The sequence below is a fragment of the Hyperolius riggenbachi genome, chromosome 8 (genome assembly GCF_040937935.1).
Source record: "Hyperolius riggenbachi isolate aHypRig1 chromosome 8, aHypRig1.pri, whole genome shotgun sequence".
In the NCBI taxonomy this organism is placed as follows: domain Eukaryota; kingdom Metazoa; phylum Chordata; class Amphibia; order Anura; family Hyperoliidae; genus Hyperolius; species Hyperolius riggenbachi.
The window spans coordinates 116,113,127-116,131,252 of NC_090653.1; the positions used below are offsets into that span (position 1 = coordinate 116,113,127).

Consider the following 18,126-nt stretch of genomic DNA (forward strand, 5'->3'; position numbering starts at 1 on the left):
ATTCTAAAACCTACAGGGACTGTTTCTGGCCACAAAAGTGATGGAAAAGTTGTTTCAAGGGGACCAACACCTGGATAGGGGCATGCCAGAGGGGAATCCATGACAAAAGTCCCTCCAAAAATTATGTAAATAACGCAGAGTCGTGTTTTAACCACTTTCGGATTTCCCAGACGCTTAACTACGCCCCTATTGACTTAATTAGCGGATCAGGGGCGTTTATAAACGCCCCTGCCGCTATTGTGCTGTGCGGGCGCGATCGCGCGCGTGCACGCGCGCGCTCCCGCGCGCCCCCGCTCCCGCGCGCTCCCGCGCTCCCGCCCGCGGGTGCGCGCCCCCGTGCGTGCACGTGCACGTGCACCAGCTTCATTTATTTCTGGGTGGGATTGATGAATGGGAGTAATTACTCCCATCACCAATCAGATGCCTGTAACCATGAATGAGCACTGCTATAAGCCAATAGCAGTGCTCATTCATTTGTGAGGTTTACAAACAATGTTGCCAGCACTTGAGAAGATACAGTTACCTTGTAATCACTCCTGAGAGGATTACAAGGTAACTGGATCTTCTTTACTTGTATTCTGACTGCCACCTAGTGGATTTTATAAATATACCAGGACTGATCAATAAATATACCAGGACTATATACCCCTGATCAACCCTGATCAACCCTGATCAACCCTGATCAACCCTGATCACCCTGATCAACCCTGATCTAATCCTAGCCTCCCTTGCTTTTTTTTATAGAATATTATTTCTGCTGTATTTTTGTGGACTCTTTTTTTTCTCTCTCTCTTTTTTTTTTTTTTTACAATTTGCCTCTATACAATTATAGTGTATATCCTATATACATTTTCTATAAAGATGGCAAAGAGAATGTATTCTTTGCAAGAGGCGTTCGCCATTCTGGAGCGTGACAGTGACAGTGACAGTCACAGCAGCAGCGAATTTGAGGATGATTTGGAGTCCACAGATATTGATTGGCTGCCGTCCGAGTCAGAAAGCGACTCAACGGACAGCGATTCTGAGTCTGCTGGGCCATCCACAGCTCAGCCATCTAGGAGCGCGGAGCAGGCAAAGGGCATTAGTGACACTGACACTGCTTCTGAAGGAGGGTCACCTATAGCTACCTCCAGCAATGCCATCCCAAGAGGTCAGAGGGCTGCCAGGCCAAGGCAGAGCATGCCAGCAAGGGTACCACAGAGGGAACCACTACCCTATGATCTAAGGGACCCACAATGGTCAGCATCTAATATGGAGACCCCTAACCTCCCTCCCTTCACAGCCAGGAGTGGCCTATTAGTGGACACCAGCAACATGCAGCCCATTGACTTTTTTGAACTTTTTTTGCCAGAGAGCTTCCTGCAGTATGTCTGCGATCAGAGCAATATCTATGCCCAGCAACGCATAGCAGACCATCCCACCTGTGTGTTAGCTTCCCACTGGACCCCTGCAACTACCCGTGATTTGAAAGTTTTTTTGGGATTGACTTTCGATATGGCCCTTTCTCCATTACCTGAACAGCAACTGTACTGGACAAAAAATCCAATCCTCTGCATCCCAATTTATTCGTCCAGAATGACCAGACGCCGCTACCAAATGCTGCTAACCTGCTTGCATTTTAGCAATAATGCAGACCACCTCCCACCTAACGACCCAGCCCATGACCGACTATTTAAATTGAGGCCCTTCATCGACCATTTAAATAGAACTTTTGCAGAAAAATACATGCCAGAGCAAAGAATAGCCATCGATGAGTCCTTAATCCCTTTCCACGGGAGGCTGGCAATCAAACAATATATACCCAACAAAAGGTCACGGTATGGGATAAAACTGTACAAGTTGTGCGAAAGTGGGAGTGGCTATATCTATTCACTAAAAGTTTATGAAGGGAAGGACAGCTTAATACAGCCTCCTGGATGCCCTCCCTACATGGGTACAACAGAGAGGATAGTACTGGACCTCCTCAACCCTCTACTCCACCAGGGTTACCACCTTTACGTGGACAATTTTTACACGAGTGTTCCACTGTTCAAACATTTATTTTCAGTCCAGACTCCAGCCTGCGGAACTGTCAGGGCAAATCGCAAAGGCCTGCCATCAGAGGTCGTTCATAAAAAACTGAAGAGGGGGGAGACCTGCAGCCAACGGAGCAACGAGCTGCTCGCTTTAAAATTTAGAGATAAGCGCGATGTCTTAGCCCTCACCACCATCCACACCGAGGCAACAACAACTGTGAGGACTCGTAGTCGGGAAGTAGTAAAACCACTGGCCATCGCTGAGTACACCAAGTTCATGGGGGCAGTGGACTTGTCCGACCAGGTTTTGGCACCATACAGGCTCAACAGGAAGAGGAAGATCTGGTACAAAAAAGTGGCTCTATATTTTTTCCAGATGTGCCTCCAAAACGCCTTTGTCCTGTACAAAAAATCAGGTAACAGGGACTCTTTTTTAAAGTTCCAGCTGGCAATAATTACATGTCTCCTTTTTGAATCTGGACAACCTGCCCCAAACCCAGACCAACTTCGTGCAGAAAATGTTGCCAGATTTGAGGGAAATCATTTTCCTGCCCCACTCCCCCCAACTGCATCAAAACCATACCCCCAAAAAAGGTGCAGAGTTTGCAGGAAAAATCACGTTCGAAGGGACACACGATATCATTGTCCGAAATGTCCGTCCAAAGCAGCACTATGCCTTAATCCCTGCTTTGAGACCTATCATACAGTCCTTCATTATTAGTTGTTGTTTTTTTTTTTTTTTTTTTTTTACCCTTTCACTGCCTTTTTTTTTATGGTATAATTGAACTGTATTTGACTCTCCGGATCTGACCTCTGGCATGGCTGACAACCACTCTATGGAATTCGACCCCTGGCATAACTAACGACCACCCTCTGAACTCTGGCATGGCTGCCGAATTACCCTCTGACCTCTGGCATGGCTGATCTACCAAACTCTGACCCTTGGCATGGCTGCCGGACACCTTCGGACCTCCTGACTTCCACCTTGCTACAGCTTCTACAATGGTGAGTACCAATTTGTGTATGTTTAAAGACATTGTGAAGCCCTCAGTATACTTTGCTAAAGCCTTGTACACACTTTCAAGTATGATTGGCCAATCACTGATCAATTTTACTATTGAATCTTGAATAATATGAGCAGATTGTGTAGGTAAACCCTCATACTACAGTATGAGCGTTTACCTGCACAATCTGCTCATACTATTCAATATTTGTTGACTCTCATACTACATGGTAAGGTGGTACAATTGGTCAGTGATTGGCCAATTTTAATTGAAAGTGTGTACTGGACTTAAAAAAAGAATGACACTTTGGGGAGAAAATTGGCCTTGAAAAAGCTGTTGGTGCTACTTGTGGTTATCAGTGTGCGGTGTGCCCAAGAAGCTATCTGATGATGTATATAGGGTATCATTTTAACCGTGACAAGCGAGAGAATATGATTTGGGATGTAGTATTGTTGAAGTCTATGTCATGTGATTTTTTTTTCTCGCCAAACTGAAGAAAACTGTAAAAAAATGCTATTTTCAAACTTCTGGTACAATTTCAGCAAAAGGGCATGAATCCAAATGTTACAAAATATGTTTATCTGAGTAGGCCTAGGTCTCTAGTTTTCAGAATGGTTTGGTTTATGACCTGTACTGAATGTTCTGAGACACCAGGGGCTTTGCCAAGAAAGAATGACTGTATTACTTTTGTTGCAAAAAATGGCCTTGAAAAATCCAATGGTGCTACTTGTGGTTATCAGTGTGCGGTGTGCCCAAGAAGCTATCTGATGATGTATATAGGGTATCATTTTAACCGTGACAAGCGAGAGAATATAATTTGGGATGTAGTATTGTTGAAGTCTATGTCATGTGATTTTTTTTTCTCGCCAAACTGAAGAAAACTGTAAAAAAATGCTATTTTCAAACTTCTGGTACAATTTCAGCAAAAAGGCATGAATCCAAATGTTACAAAATATGTTTATCTGAGTAGGCCTAGGTCTCTAGTTTTCAGAATGGTTTGGTTTATGACCTGTACTGAATGTTCTGAGACACCAGGGGCTTTGCCAAGAAAGAATTACTGTATTACTTTTGTTGCAAAAAATGGCCTTGAAAAATCCAATGGTGCTACTTGTGGTTATCAGTGTGTGGTGTGCCCAAGAAGCTATCTGATGATGTATATAGGGTATCATTTTAACCGTGACAAGCGAGAGAATATAATTTGGGATGTAGTATTGTTGAAGTCTATGTCATGTGATTTTTTTTTCTCGCCAAACTGAAGAAAACTGTAAAAAAATGCTGTTTTCAAACTTCTGGTACAATTTCAGCAAAAGGGCATTAATCCAAATGTTACAAAATATGTTTATCTGAGTAGGCCTAGGTCTCTAGTTTTCAGAATGGTTTGGTTTATGACCTGTACTGAATGTTCTGAGACACCAGTGGCTTTGCCAAGAAAGAATGATTGTATTACTTTTGTTGCAAAAAATGGCCTTCAAAAATCCAATGGTGCTACTTGTGGTTATCAGTGTGCGGTGTGCCCAAGAAGCTATCTGATGATGTATATAGGGTATCATTTTAACCGTGACAAGCGAGAGAATATAATTTGGGATATTTGACAACTGAAACCTATGTCATGTGAATTTTCTTTAGCAAGAAACTGAATGAAAAGCAATAAAATTGTTATTTTCATATACTCGGCACCAAAATAAAACGCTTGTAAAAAAACCCACAAGTGACATAATTGAAAATACAATACATAAATAGCTACCTTAGTCACTCAGCTTTTTAAATATGTATGCCATGATGGTATATTACTGTTACTTTTACAGATAAGGGCTTTTAATTACTGATAGATGACAATGAAAAAACAGAAAACAGAAAACTGAAAAAATGTGCCTTTATTTCCAAATAATATATTGTCGCCATACATTGTACTAGGAACATTATTTAAATGTTGTGATAACCGGGACAAGTGGGCGGATAAAATGTGTTGGTTTTATCTATGGTATCTTTGTCTATTTTAAAACTACAGTGGTTGGAAATATAGAAATAGTGTATCTTTTCATTTTTTTCTCTTTTTTCTCTTTAAAATGCATAGAGAATAACATTATTACTAAAATAAAATATCACCCTTGAAAAGCCTAATTTGTGGCGAAAAAAACAAGCTATAGATCATTCACATGTGATGAGTAGCAATAAAGTTATCAGTGAATGAATGGGAGGAGCGCTGAAATGTAAAAGTTGTTTTGGTTTTAAGGGAAGAAAACCTGTGATCCTGAAGTGGTTAATCTCTAAAATGCAGAAATCACATTACAATCCTAAATTGGTGGAATAAAGTACTTTAAAGCATCTGACATGTGTACACGTCCATCAGGTAGTGTAAGGGTTATGCAGCTTCAAACTGACAGACCAAACGCCGCATTTAATGCACCACAGTCCTCAAATAACCGCAAAGACCTTTTGATTACGTCAGGTGAGCATATCTTTGTTTTTACTAGTTGACACCTCCAGGACATAAATGTTAGTCTTCTCAGAGGCAATCTTTGTGTAGTATTGTGTAGTGGTCACTGTGCTTAAGCGCACAATCATGGGGGTGCAGGTGATTGTGGTTTTCCAGCTCTATGGTCAGGCTGAGGCAGTTCAATGACAGTTAAGTGACCAAAGAAAAAAAAAACACTGATTCTGCACTGAGGCCTTATACAGGGGGTAATAGTGGATACTAGATGCCAGTAGTGGTGGACGGTGAAGGATTGGGTTTTGATTGGTGCACTACTAGGACCTGTCACCAACAGATACAGTAACTTGTGCACTGGACACAGAGCAAGATTCCAGCACTTTATTGTCATTGTTTAACACAACAAAATTACTTTTCATGACAACCTCTCGGTGCATATAGGGAACATAGTGATAGTAACAAAGGTAGGAAGAGAAGAAATTATACAAGTATTCCAGGTATTACAGATATTTAAACAATTTGTACACAGTGTTAATTATTTCAGAGAGAATTCAGAGTTCATCACGTGTATGGCGGATGGGAAAAAGCTGTTTTTCAGTCTGTTAATGTGTGTTCGGATTGATCTAAAATGTTTACCTGATGGAAGGAGCTCAAACAAGGCATTTCCAGGGTGAGTGTTGTCCTTGATAATATTTTTGGCCCTTCTTACGCTGCAAGTATTATACAAGAGTTCCAGTGATGGTAGCTCAGTGCCGGTAATGACTTCTGCTGTTTTAACAACTCACTGCAGGGCTTCTCTAGTAGCCTTGGTGCAACTGTTGTATCAGGCCATCATGCAATTGATCAGAACACTTTCTATAGTGCATCTGTAAAAATTACCCAGCAACTTCTGTGGGATGTTAGCGCTCCTTAGTTTTCTCAAAAAGTAGAGGCGTTGTTGTGGTTTCCCAGTTAGAGCTAAAGCATTGGCATTCTAGCAGAGCTGGTATCGCAATGAGGTTCTAGATAAGTAAATGCGATGATGAGTAAGAGCATTGCAGGCTCACCTGCAAAGCAACAACAGGTGTGGCATCCGTAATCTGTGCATGCGACGGCCGCGCATGTACAGATAGGGGGGGATGTGGAGGGAGCTTGCAATGAGGTGAGAGCTTCCAAAGGTGAAGTCCGCGGGAGCATATTTTACACAGGTAAGTACTTCGGATAGTACTTAGGTAGGGGAGAGAGGTTTAACTCCAATCTACCAAAAAGAGTAAACAGAGTTCATGAGAACCATAAAGCAACGAGATTAATTACGGTATATATTGATCAATTTAAAGTGTACAGAGTACAAGCCGCAGGGCGAATCCCAAATCATTAATAAGAATTGATTTGTTTGTATTTCGATTTCAGGAGTTTGGCAATATGGACTCGAGACAGCTGCAGTGCTGGCAGCAAAGATGGAGATGTCAGTCGGATAAGCGAAAGGTTCCAGATGCCAATCTGAGGTTGGAGAACAGCGAGATTCCTGAAATTGGAAAGAGACTAAAACACGAGATTCTTGAAATTGGAAAGAGACTAAAACACGAGATTCCTGAAATTGGAAAGAGACTAAAACACGAGATTCCTGAGATCGGAAAACTTCTAAAAAAACTGACTGAGCAAAGCATAGTGCAAATTGCTAATGTTTTTCTTTCCCAAGGCGGTGCTTTTAAAATGAAGAGTACCGTGCTGATGGTGATCCTAGGTTGCCGTTTCGTCCAAGGAGAACGAAGAGAGGACATTCACATGTATAATAAGGGGTTAATGAGAATGCAAGGCCCAAGCATGTTAATGTTACTAATCCTTTCACACCTCCCTCCGCTTGGCACAGATGGACCATGCAGGGACGGAGGAAAAGAGCACTTGTGCCAGGTGAAAACAAATTTCATGGCACAAGGTGGGTGAAAGGTCTGAAGGGTCAGGTGTGCTGGCAGTGGGAATTGAATGGCAGTGTAAATCTGCTATTGAATGCCACACTCCCAGAATCGATGCACCGATCCAAAGTTTTGTTAAAAGGTACATTGCAGTACAATGGGTATATGCAAAAGGTGGAGTGTGTGATTCAGGGGTACCTTGTCTTGGTTATGCAGAGTGAGATGGTTCCAGATTGGAGAGGAACGAGCAGGAGGCGTCAATTCTCCTGCTGGAGAGATGCGGGGGACAACATCACACTCTGGAACTACCAACAGAGAGTGCCCCTGAAACAACTATACACACGTAAAGGCTGGAAAGCCGAGGGGTGGTGGTTCTCGAAACAAGAAGTAAAAATCGAGATCGAGCCACATTTCCAGGTGACAAAGAGGGTGGGGAGAGCGGTCCCGGAGGAGGGAAAGCCAACACAGGGAGCCCCATCCACACTACACGGGTCACAACAGGGGACGATATTACACAGTCCATATGCAGCCGCTTATCCTCATGCTAGTTGGGTAAGTGAAGAGGTACTCTTAATTGAAAGATTGCAGAGAGTACAGTCTTCCCAACCTCTGGTACATATGGTGCCTCAGGACATAAGGGGGGAAGAGGTCCAATCAGGACAGTTGGGGACATATTTTGTCAGGGAGATGCTTAAAGATCCTGTCCAACTGAGATTGGACAAGGGGAGGTATATCAATTTTTCTGGAGAAGGATCTTTTGCATGGAAGCTTCAAGATGTTTAGGTGAACAAATGGAAACGGTGCAACATTCCTTTAGGCACCGCCACTTCCTTAGTTCCCACCTCAACACATGTCTTACACCATGACCTGAGAGGTCAAACTTTTTTGGTGCTAGACGGGGAGGTGAAACGAGTAGAGTTGTCCTCATGCGGGCAATTCTCACAGAGGTACCTGTGTTTGCCGGGGCAAGTCAAATTTAGTGAAGAAGCCTGCAGGCTCAATAACGCAGAATGCGAGGCTACCATTCAAAAGATCCACCCTGAAGCCAAGCCGATAGTTCTGGTGGCTGAAGGAAAGGTTTGTTTTTTTAGCATCATGTCAAAGGACACATTCAAGGTACATGTTCATAATTGTTCCAATAAGGGGGATCTGTCAAGGGGAACATATTGGGTGAGCGGAGATCCCATATGGATCCAGTCATCCAGGTTTGATGACGTTATTTCTCAAATTGTTAAGAGAACTCTTAAGGTCAAAGTTTCACGGGTAGTTCCCGTCCTAAAAGATAACACGACATGGGACAAAGGGAAACAGGGGTTGATCCAAGACGACCACACTTTGAAACAATGGTTAAACAAACAGTACACTAAGTTAGAGGTAAGATTTCACCATGATCCCGGTGATCTTAACGAGGTAGAACACAAAAATAAGCAGGTGAGTTCCAGTCTGACCTGGTGGAAAAGGTTTCCGGTGATTAGGGATGCTCAAATTCGGATTCGGAAGATACCCGGATAGTTGCAATCCGGATATCTCCCAGTAATGCTGTGCGGGCTGGGCGGGGGGGGGTCAAGCTTACCTCTCTGACGTCTTCTTCGCTCGTCCCTCGGCGCCTCCCATGATGCGGTCCACGCGGCGGTCACGTGACTAAAAACACTTCCTCCTTCCGGGTTGAAGGAGGAAGCGTTTGTAGTCACGTGATGCGCGTGGACCGCATCGTGGGAGGCGCTGAGGGACAAGCGAAGAAGACGTCAAAGAGGTAAGCTTGACCCCCCCGCCCAGCCCGCACAGCATTACTGGGAGATATCCAGATTGCAACTATCCGGGTATCTTCCGAATCCGAATTTGAGCATCCCTGCCGGTGATGTTCCAGGGACACTCGGACTGGGCCTCTGCAGTTCTTCCTACACCACTGGTCGTCTGGATGGGGATGACAACTTTAGGCATCATTATCCAGGTGAGGTTGCGTGTTAAAATTACATACTGTAAAACAAATTAACCTGGTCAAGAGATTGGTGCCTCATAAACAATCTCATGAACCAATATTTTTAAATTAAGGGATATACAGGGTTATGGGTATAGGTTTAGTAGTACCGGTGATGGACCGGTGATGGAGCTGATTGTATAAAGGCGCTCTTTTAGAAGGCACCTGGCACTGCTTCATTGAGTAACAAACAAACGAGTTTCACTTTTCTGTGGTCATGCAAGTTTGTGAGTGATATGCAAGTGACGCAAATGCTGAGCATGTGGCATAGAGGGACTTAGAAGTAGGGCCTCCCCAGAGAGCCTGGTTACAGGAAGACCAAGAGGTCTTGCTCTCTCTCTTCCAGGGATAACCGCCGAGAGCAGAGAAGTTGTGTGAGCACGAACATCGAAAAGTGAAACATAAAGGAAAGAAACCAGGTACGGTTAGGTTCAGAAGCTGGGATCTGCGGGTCAAGCCTTTTTAGGGGGGATTGTTATAATTTAAGTAGGCCTCAGTTATTTGGACTGAGTTAGTCAAAAAGGCTTGAGGAGCAGACCTGCCCTTTAAGGGGATTTTCTCTTAGAGAGAAAATCTGCAGTTCTGTCAGCAGAACTAGAACATACCAAGAAGCTGTTCTATGGACAAGGCCACAGGTCTCCCTGACCTGGGCATGTACCGCCACTAGAACAATAAACATCAACCATGTTTTGTAAATATCCACATTCCTGTATGTATGTCAAATGCCTCATCGAATATTAATCGAGTAGGTGTGTATTATGACACCACGAGTGGGTCCACCAATACTCTGATCTAGGGGATGGCAAAGATGATGTCATATTTAACTCTTTCCTAGTCAGTATTAAAACCTGAGTGAGCTATGGGAGCTCACTCTGCTTCTTACTTTCGCACTAGGCTGACTGGGACCTCTAAGTATGTTCATTTCTTTCTGTAATTTGATATAATGTATGCTGTACATAGGTAGTTTTAGTGGAACATAGGTTAGAAAGAAGTACCTGATTGACTTCAGCAGGAAGTCTAATCAAGAAGCTTGTAACGCAACATGAAGATTGGCGTGGCTAGGATATGATGATCTGTATCTATCTGTATTTCTGTTTCTTGAATAAACTCCGTGAACATTGAAGAAGCCTGAGAAAAGTCTATCTCCTGCTTGCTGTGTTGAGAGTCAAGTTATCTCACAGTCTGTGAGACGCAACTAGAAGAAGTTGATGGTGTCGAAGCAAGGTGATTTAGAACAGAATCTAACACCCTGGACAGGTTCTCTGCAATGGTGACTCCCAAAACTTTGAAGCTGGAAACTCTCTCCACAGCCTCTGCATTGATCATTAGCGGTAGGTGAGTGGTCCTTTTTGTGGTCTTAAAGTCCAGAATAATTTCTTTGATCTTCTTTGTATTTATTAACAGGTTGTTAATGTCGCACCATGCAGTCAGGTTCAATGACAGTCGTATCATCTGCAAACTCAACAATTATGTTTGAGGTATAGATAGGCTGGCAGTCATGGGTGAAAAGTGCATAGAGGAGAGGGCTTAATACACAGCCCTGTGGCACGCCAGTGCTCAGGGTAAGGGTGGAGGATGTCTGTTGATCTATTTGTTCAGTAAGCAAACTAGTGTTGATCTAGATTTGCTGGGATGGAGGCCTTGATCTGTGTGGCTACCAGTCATTCAAAGCACTTGGCAATGACAGGGGTTAGAGCAACTGGTCGGTAATCATTAAGACAGGTTATCCTGGGATTTTTTGGGGGACTGGCACAATAGTTGTAGATTTAAGGCATGAGGGGACTACACCCAAGAACAGAGAGAGGTTACATATTTGTGTAAACACTTCCGCTAGTTGGCCACTAACCAGCACAGGCCTGGAGCACATGTCCTTGCACACCATCAGCAATACAGAAGTAAGAAAAACAATGTAACAGCCCTAAGAAGGACTTAGCTGTTAAGACAATGTGATAGCAGCAAGAATCTGCAATGAGGACACAGAACACAGGCCTACCTAATTCTCTCCCTGTCAGCAGCACACTCTCCCTGATCTCTCCCTGATCTGCCTAGCACAGAAGCCAAACACATGACTGCAAAATAGCTTCTGTGCTGACTTTCTAAAAGGTGGGGGTGGGGGGTCCAGGTGGGAGGGATAGCTGATTGGCTGCCATGTGTCTGCTGATTGACTCTGGATTGAGGAGTCAAAGTTTGGCTCCATTATAATGTATAGGGGGCGGGATTGAACAGAGCACGTATTCACTTGAGGGGGCAAACGCAAACACCTGTTGTTTGCTGTGAACCATTCGCCGGGTGAATAGTTCAGCCCATCTCTATTGATCATTTCATTGATCTATTTTGAGGAGAGATTGTATGGTAAATGATGAGAATAATTATATTTTATATCCCATTTATGGTCCCGATTGATTTCTTTTTATTGTTTCAGTCTAATCACAATTATTGAATTGTAAAGTCGATTGTTTACTAAAATTGTATTGTTAATGGTCCCCTTAAGTAAATATGTACTAAAGCCGCATACAATAACTCCAAAGGAATAACAGTTATTTATGTTGATAGTACAATGCAGCTAGTTAAGGGACAATAGGCCCCTGCAGTAGTACTGCGTCTAACCTATTTCTACTCAAAGTTCTACCTAAGTTACTCTGCACTCAAGGATAAGAAATGCTATAGCTGATGGTTCTTCTCACAGTACAAGGTGCAGTGTACAGCTAAAAAACAAGCTGGAGGACTACAAGTACCTTGCTGTAACTTGTAACTAAGCACTCACAGTTTTAACAAATGTAATTATGTAAATCTTTAAAGTTCTGAATACACAATAAATCCTATCAATCACAGTTCTCAGTTGGTAAAATAGACCTAACTACCAGCTATCTCTCCGTGAAGCATGCACTTCTCTATGTCTTTTTCTGTCTAGTTCCTATCACATAGACAGCACAAGATGAAGCCCCCTCCCTCCTCTCCCCTTTCACCTCCATGGCGGTAACCCCGAGCTATGCTCAGGTTAGCTGCCAAGAGCTCAATCCAGAGCAATGGCGCATAGCGGGTGTTTTTACTCACCTCCCAGGGGACTCAGATGCTGGCAGCCATTCTCCTTCCTGTCCTTGGAGGCTCTGAATCACTCTGGTGAGAGTGCCGTTGCTGATCTCACTACAGCGTTACAGTGCCACCTGAAGGACAGAGGGAAAATTGCAGTGCTGGATTCCAGGAAGGTTAGTAAGTGCTGAGGCTGCTGCAGGCATACTGGAGGCATGACTTTTTCCTGATTTTAGGGTCTGAAATGTGCTGAAAAGACCCTGAAGTCTGGAAATAATCATACCGCCAGGAAGGTTAAATCTGCTTGTTATGGAATCTGTTATAATTGGCTGCTGGGGCTTGCTGTGCCTCCTGAGAGCCAATGATTGTATCAGAATATGCCTATTATGTACTTATCCCCTGAAATTCACATGACTCTGTAAAAGGTCATCAAGTTTGCTGACTAAGTTACCATCATTGGCCTCATTGACAGCAATGAAGAGGTGGCATCAGGGAGCAAGATGGAGAGAATCTGTGGCTGGTACAAGGATAACAAGCTTGTTCTCAATACGACCAAACTGTTGAACTGATCATTGACTTACAGAGACATCGTTCCACTCTTATCGGTGGGTCTAAGGTTTCCAGGGTAGCAGATGTTCGGTTCCTCAGTACAACCATTACAAACCACCTTAGATGGGGGCAGAACACTACCAAAATTCAGAAGAGGGCTCAGCAAAGGTTATTCTTCCTGGGCCAACTGAAAAAATTTGGTATGCCACGTGACCTGCTGACCAGCTTTTACACCACTACCAGAGTCCATCCTCCGCTCATCCATTATTGTTTGGTATGCAAGCGGAACCGCCAGAGACAACTATAAGCTCCAAAGAGTGATCAATAAGGCAGAAAAGATAATTGGTTTAGCCCTGCCACCTCTAGATCTCCTCCACACTGCGAGGATGAGGACAAGGGCTGCAAAGATCTCACGGGACCCCTCACACCCCGGTATCTGCTTCTTTGAGCTCCATCCACTGGGTCGCCAGTATAGGTTCATCCACTCCAGAACTACCAGATGCATAAGCACCTTTTTCCCTCAGACTGTTCACCTGCTGAACTCCTGCCTCCCTTTGCTTAGTTAGCACCGCCACCCTGTGGAGCTTTCACATTTTAGTCTGGGGCACCCTAAGCACCGCATGCGATGCAAGCAAAATAACCCTTTGCTCTTCCATATCTTCCATCTGCATATTCTCAAGCTTGTAAATTATTGTCTGTCTGTATAACTGCAATGCCTGTCAGTATTGTTTGTTGCTGCTGTCCTTGTATTGTTGCCAAAGCCTTGTGACCCACAAAAAATTCTGGGTACATAAATGTACAGAACAAAATAAAGTGATTCTGATTCTGCTTCCTCCTTCCAAGGAGGAAGCGGCAGTGTCACATAAAGCATGATGTGGAACATAGCTTCGTAACTCTCTCCGCACATAAAGATGCAGAACTGCTTTGAACAGCATTTATGTATATTCCCTAACACTTAAAGCTTTCTCTAAATAAAATATGTGGTGATGGTGAAGGGAATGTAGAGGCAGCCATCTTTATTCATTAAGTATGATAAATAATGTCATCTTTTGTAGTGTATGTCACACTCAATGCTCAAGGTATTGCATGGTTTGCGATAAAATATACTAGTAACACAATATAACAATAAATACATTTTACTAGTAACTGTTTGTATTTGCTTTGCTATAAACAAGCTTTAGAACTGTCCTTGTCCTTAAGATAAGCAGTATAAATGTTGATGTTTTTTGGTTTTTTTCTTTTCCCCAGTATGTAAAACAACCATACATCTGTTTAACTTTACTACTGACAGATACAACAGCCTAGAGAACAATTACATTGAAGGTTTTAACTTGAAATGTCAGAGTTGCAATTAAGCCTGAATGCTTACTGTAAGGGTCACTGTGGAGCACAGTGTAAACAAAGTTTATACTGATGTTGTCTTATACTTGCTGTACTGCAACCATTGTTTAATTTCCCCACTCTGAACATTCTGTGCAGCTCCTGTCAATAACATTCCAGTTGTAATTTTCACAGCAGTACATCTGACAAAAATATTTTTTCTGTTACAAAGCTCAATAAAGAATAGAGATGGCCCGAACGGTTCGCCCGCGAACGGTTTCAGACGAACTTTAGGTGGTTTGCATTCGCCTGTGAAGGCGAACTTTTACGGAAGTTCGATTTGCCCCCATAATGCTCCATTGAGCACAACTTTGACCCTCTACATCACAGTCAGCAGGCACATTGTTGCCAAACAGACTACACTCACTGCTGGAGCCCCGCCCCCTTATAAAAGGCAAGGTTCTCCTGTCGTTTTACTCACTCGTTTGCCTACAGCAATTAGTTAAGGGACCGCTGCTGACAGACTCTGCTAGGGAAAGCTTAGTTAGTCTCTTGTAGGCTTGTTCCTAGCTGATTGTTATTCCTTATATTACTCCCTCCTCTCTCACTCCCTCCTCTTGTCTTCCAGGGAATTGTAGGATTTCAAAAGCCAGCTTACATACCTTGGCCAGGAATTGAACTCAGGTCTGAGTGCTTGGTAGGCTGCTATCCTAACCATTATACCACCACCAACACTACAAGCTGAAGCCAGCCTAGCATGTACCATTATGATATATCCAAGAGAAAAATTAGCTTGCTTAAGGATTTGTAGTATGTCAAAAGCCAACTCACATTGGCCAGGAATAGAACCCAGGCCTACCGCTCTGTAGGCTGCTATCCTAACCATTATACCACCAACACAACACACTACAATGCTACATGCTGAAGCCAACCTAGCATGTACCATTATGACATATCCAAGAGAAAAATGAGCTTGCTTAAAGGAAAGGTTCAGGGAGGGTGGAGGAAAAATAAAAATCAATTTCCACTTACCTGGGGCTTCCTCCAGCCCGTGGCAGGCAGGAGGTGCCCTCGCCGCCGCTCCGCAGGCTCCCGGTGGTCTCCGGTGGCCGACCCGACCTGGCCAGGCCGGCTGCCAGGTCGGGCTCTTCTGCGCTCCAAGTCCTGGTACTTTTGCGTCCCACGCCGGCGCTCTGACGTCATCGGATGTCCGCCGGGCTGTACTGCGCATGCGCATAACTACTGCGCATGCGCAGTACAGCCCGGCGGACGTCCGATGACGTCAGAGCGCTGGCGTGGGACGCAGAAGTACCAGGACTTGGAGCGCAGAAGAGCCCGACCTGGCAGCCGGCCTGGCCAGGTCGGGTCGGCCACCGGAGACCACCGGGAGCCTGCGGAGCGGCGGCGAGGGCACCTCCTGCCTGCCACGGGCTGGAGAAAGCCCCAGGTAAGTGGAAATTGATTTGTATTTTTCCTCCACCCTCCCTGAACCTTCCCTTTAAGGATTTATAGTATGTCAAAAGCCAACTCACATTGGCCAGGAATAGAACCCAGGCATATCGCTCTGTAGGCTGCTATCCTAACCATTATACCACCAACACAACACACTACAATGCTACATGCTGAAGCCAGCCTAGCATGTACCATTATGACATATCCAAGAGAAAAATGAGCTTGCTTAGGGAATTGTAGGGTTTCAAAAGCCAACTCACATTGGCCAGGAATCGAACCCAGGCCTACCACATGGTAGGTTGCTATCCTAACCATTATACCACCAACACAACACATTACAATGATACATGCTGAAGCCATATACTTACCTAGGGATACCTTCAGCCCCCTGTAGTCCATGGCCTCCCTTGGTGTGTGTCCACTCCCATTCGTTCTCTAATGCTGGGCATACAGGGCTCAATTTTGCTGCTCGATTATCCCGCTTGACTGTTTCGCCGCTCGATACCGTATTTACTGCAATCCGGAATCGAGCAGTGAAACTATCGGGCGGGAGATTGTACATGTTGGAAATGATCTATCAAGCCATAGTAATGGCTCAAAATCGAGTCATGTATGCCCTGCATTACAGTCAGCCCCAGTAGTCATGGACACATGGGGATCAGGGACACAGGGTTAACACACATTTGCTGTCCTGCCCGCATGACTCCTTGGACATGCTCCTGCGGCAGGGAGCTTTCTTCACCTATGCAGTTAGTTAAGACTTATAACTGTGCAAGTGCAGAACACTCCTGGCCACCAAAGAATGATCAAAGAGGGTTGCACATGCACAGGAGTCCTGCTGAACTTAGGGCCTTTACCAGAGCTGGCTGCAGGAGAACGGATGAGACTGAGTGCTGACTGAGGGAGACAACAAACTACAGTGGGCTGAAGAAAGCTTGGGTAAGTATATACTGTATCCTTGTGTTTTATTCATCTCAGGTACACTTAAAGTTTTCACTATTTTACAAAATGCTTTTTTTCAGAAAAGCAACATCATTTTATGTACTAGATTTTCCCCGGAAAACTGATAACATCTAATTACTGTCCAGCAGAGTCTAGTAATAAGCCAATTTGCCAGTTTGCGCTTCTTTCAGTTCCTAATGACCTATATTACCTCTGCAAAACTTTCAGCAAAAGACTAAATTACAAATAGAAATGAGTGATGGAATGAGCTGTAAAATGAGGCAAAAGGTCTTGTTTATCTCACAGTGGTTTTGCTACCAGTAACAATCAATGGCACAGGATTTGAGAGGCACATCTGATAGATTTCACAACACACAATCTGAAGTCACAGACACTGAAGGAGTGTGACTCACAGAAGTAATGTTTTGTACATCTTGTTTAGACCTGTGGGGTTTCTACCAATGACCCGTGGTTGTCTTCAAGAATAAGTCAAGCATGTAGCGTTTTGCGGATACATTGGCTGTGACTTAAAAAATAGTAACCTTTGAGCAAGATGACCTTTTTATATCTTAGAGGGAGTAGAAGAAATCCAGCTATGTCTGATGAGAGGAAACACTGCTCATTCCTAGTCAAGGTCAGCATCTTTTTTTACTCACTGAACATTTTTTTTATGTTATTTGCAAGTACAATGTAGCCTGCTTAAAATGGTTATATTGCAGGCCATCACTTTCATCACATGTCCAAAACACAAAATCATTATTCACCACTTTGGTATGGTAGGTTGAGCCTTGGAAAGCATTCTTTTATATCTTTGCAGGTCAACCATGCACCAGAAACTCTGCTTTAAAACACACCTGAAGCTGCAAGTTTACAAATGTTACTTGATCTACCCTTCAGGCAATTATTGTAAGCTGCCAATGCCTTCACACAATGGCCTGTAGAGTAGGACTACTGATAATAGGGAGGATTAATCAAACAGCGGTAATATTACCGTGTACAATAATATTAAGCATGGCAATATTATCGTTACTTCCGTGTGTAAGTACTGCAAGATACGCTAGTAGTGTGACCTGCGGTACTCCAGTTGTGCGGCCGCTACTATGGTAACGCCCACATTACCGTAGTAGTGGTCATGCTACTAAAGTACCACGGGTCATGCTACTAGCCGTACTCCTTAGTGTAAAGTACAGGAAAAGTGGAAAAACACTCTAAAAAAGTTTTTTTTTTTCTTTTTTGCAAAAGCTGTTCACTTCCAGGTCAAAGTGTACAAGAAGTATAAATCACTAAACCAAAATGCTCCAAAAATTCTATTCATAACTAGAACATTGCTAGGCAAATGCAGGGAATCACTTATAAAAATAGCTTTAAAAAATGCCAAGCTTTTTTGATTACTCTAGCGATTTTTGGTGTGCACTAGCCCTTAGTTGAATCTTGTGTGATATGGCTGCAATCCTATGGCTGCATTGCTCACTCACCTTTCAGCAAGGGTGAGCATTGCAAACTCTTGATACTT

General features: G+C 43.7%; 1 protein-coding gene across 1 annotated transcript; it reads left to right on the forward strand.

Moving 5' to 3' along the window:
• Window positions 1-861: 861 nt before the first annotated feature.
• Window positions 862-4,656, forward strand: LOC137527394 (piggyBac transposable element-derived protein 4-like). The gene is made up of 2 exons (XM_068247907.1): window positions 862-2,431; window positions 4,646-4,656. The coding sequence occupies exons 1-2, from the start codon at window positions 862-864 to the stop codon at window positions 4,654-4,656; spliced, it is 1,581 nt and encodes a 526-aa protein (XP_068104008.1).
• Window positions 4,657-18,126: the final 13,470 nt, after the last annotated feature.

Bases quoted from the DNA above. Each gene is read 5' to 3' on its own strand.
- LOC137527394 (XM_068247907.1), top strand. From the start codon at position 862: ATGGCAAAGAGAATGTATTCTTTGCAAGAGGCGTTCGCCATTCTGGAG.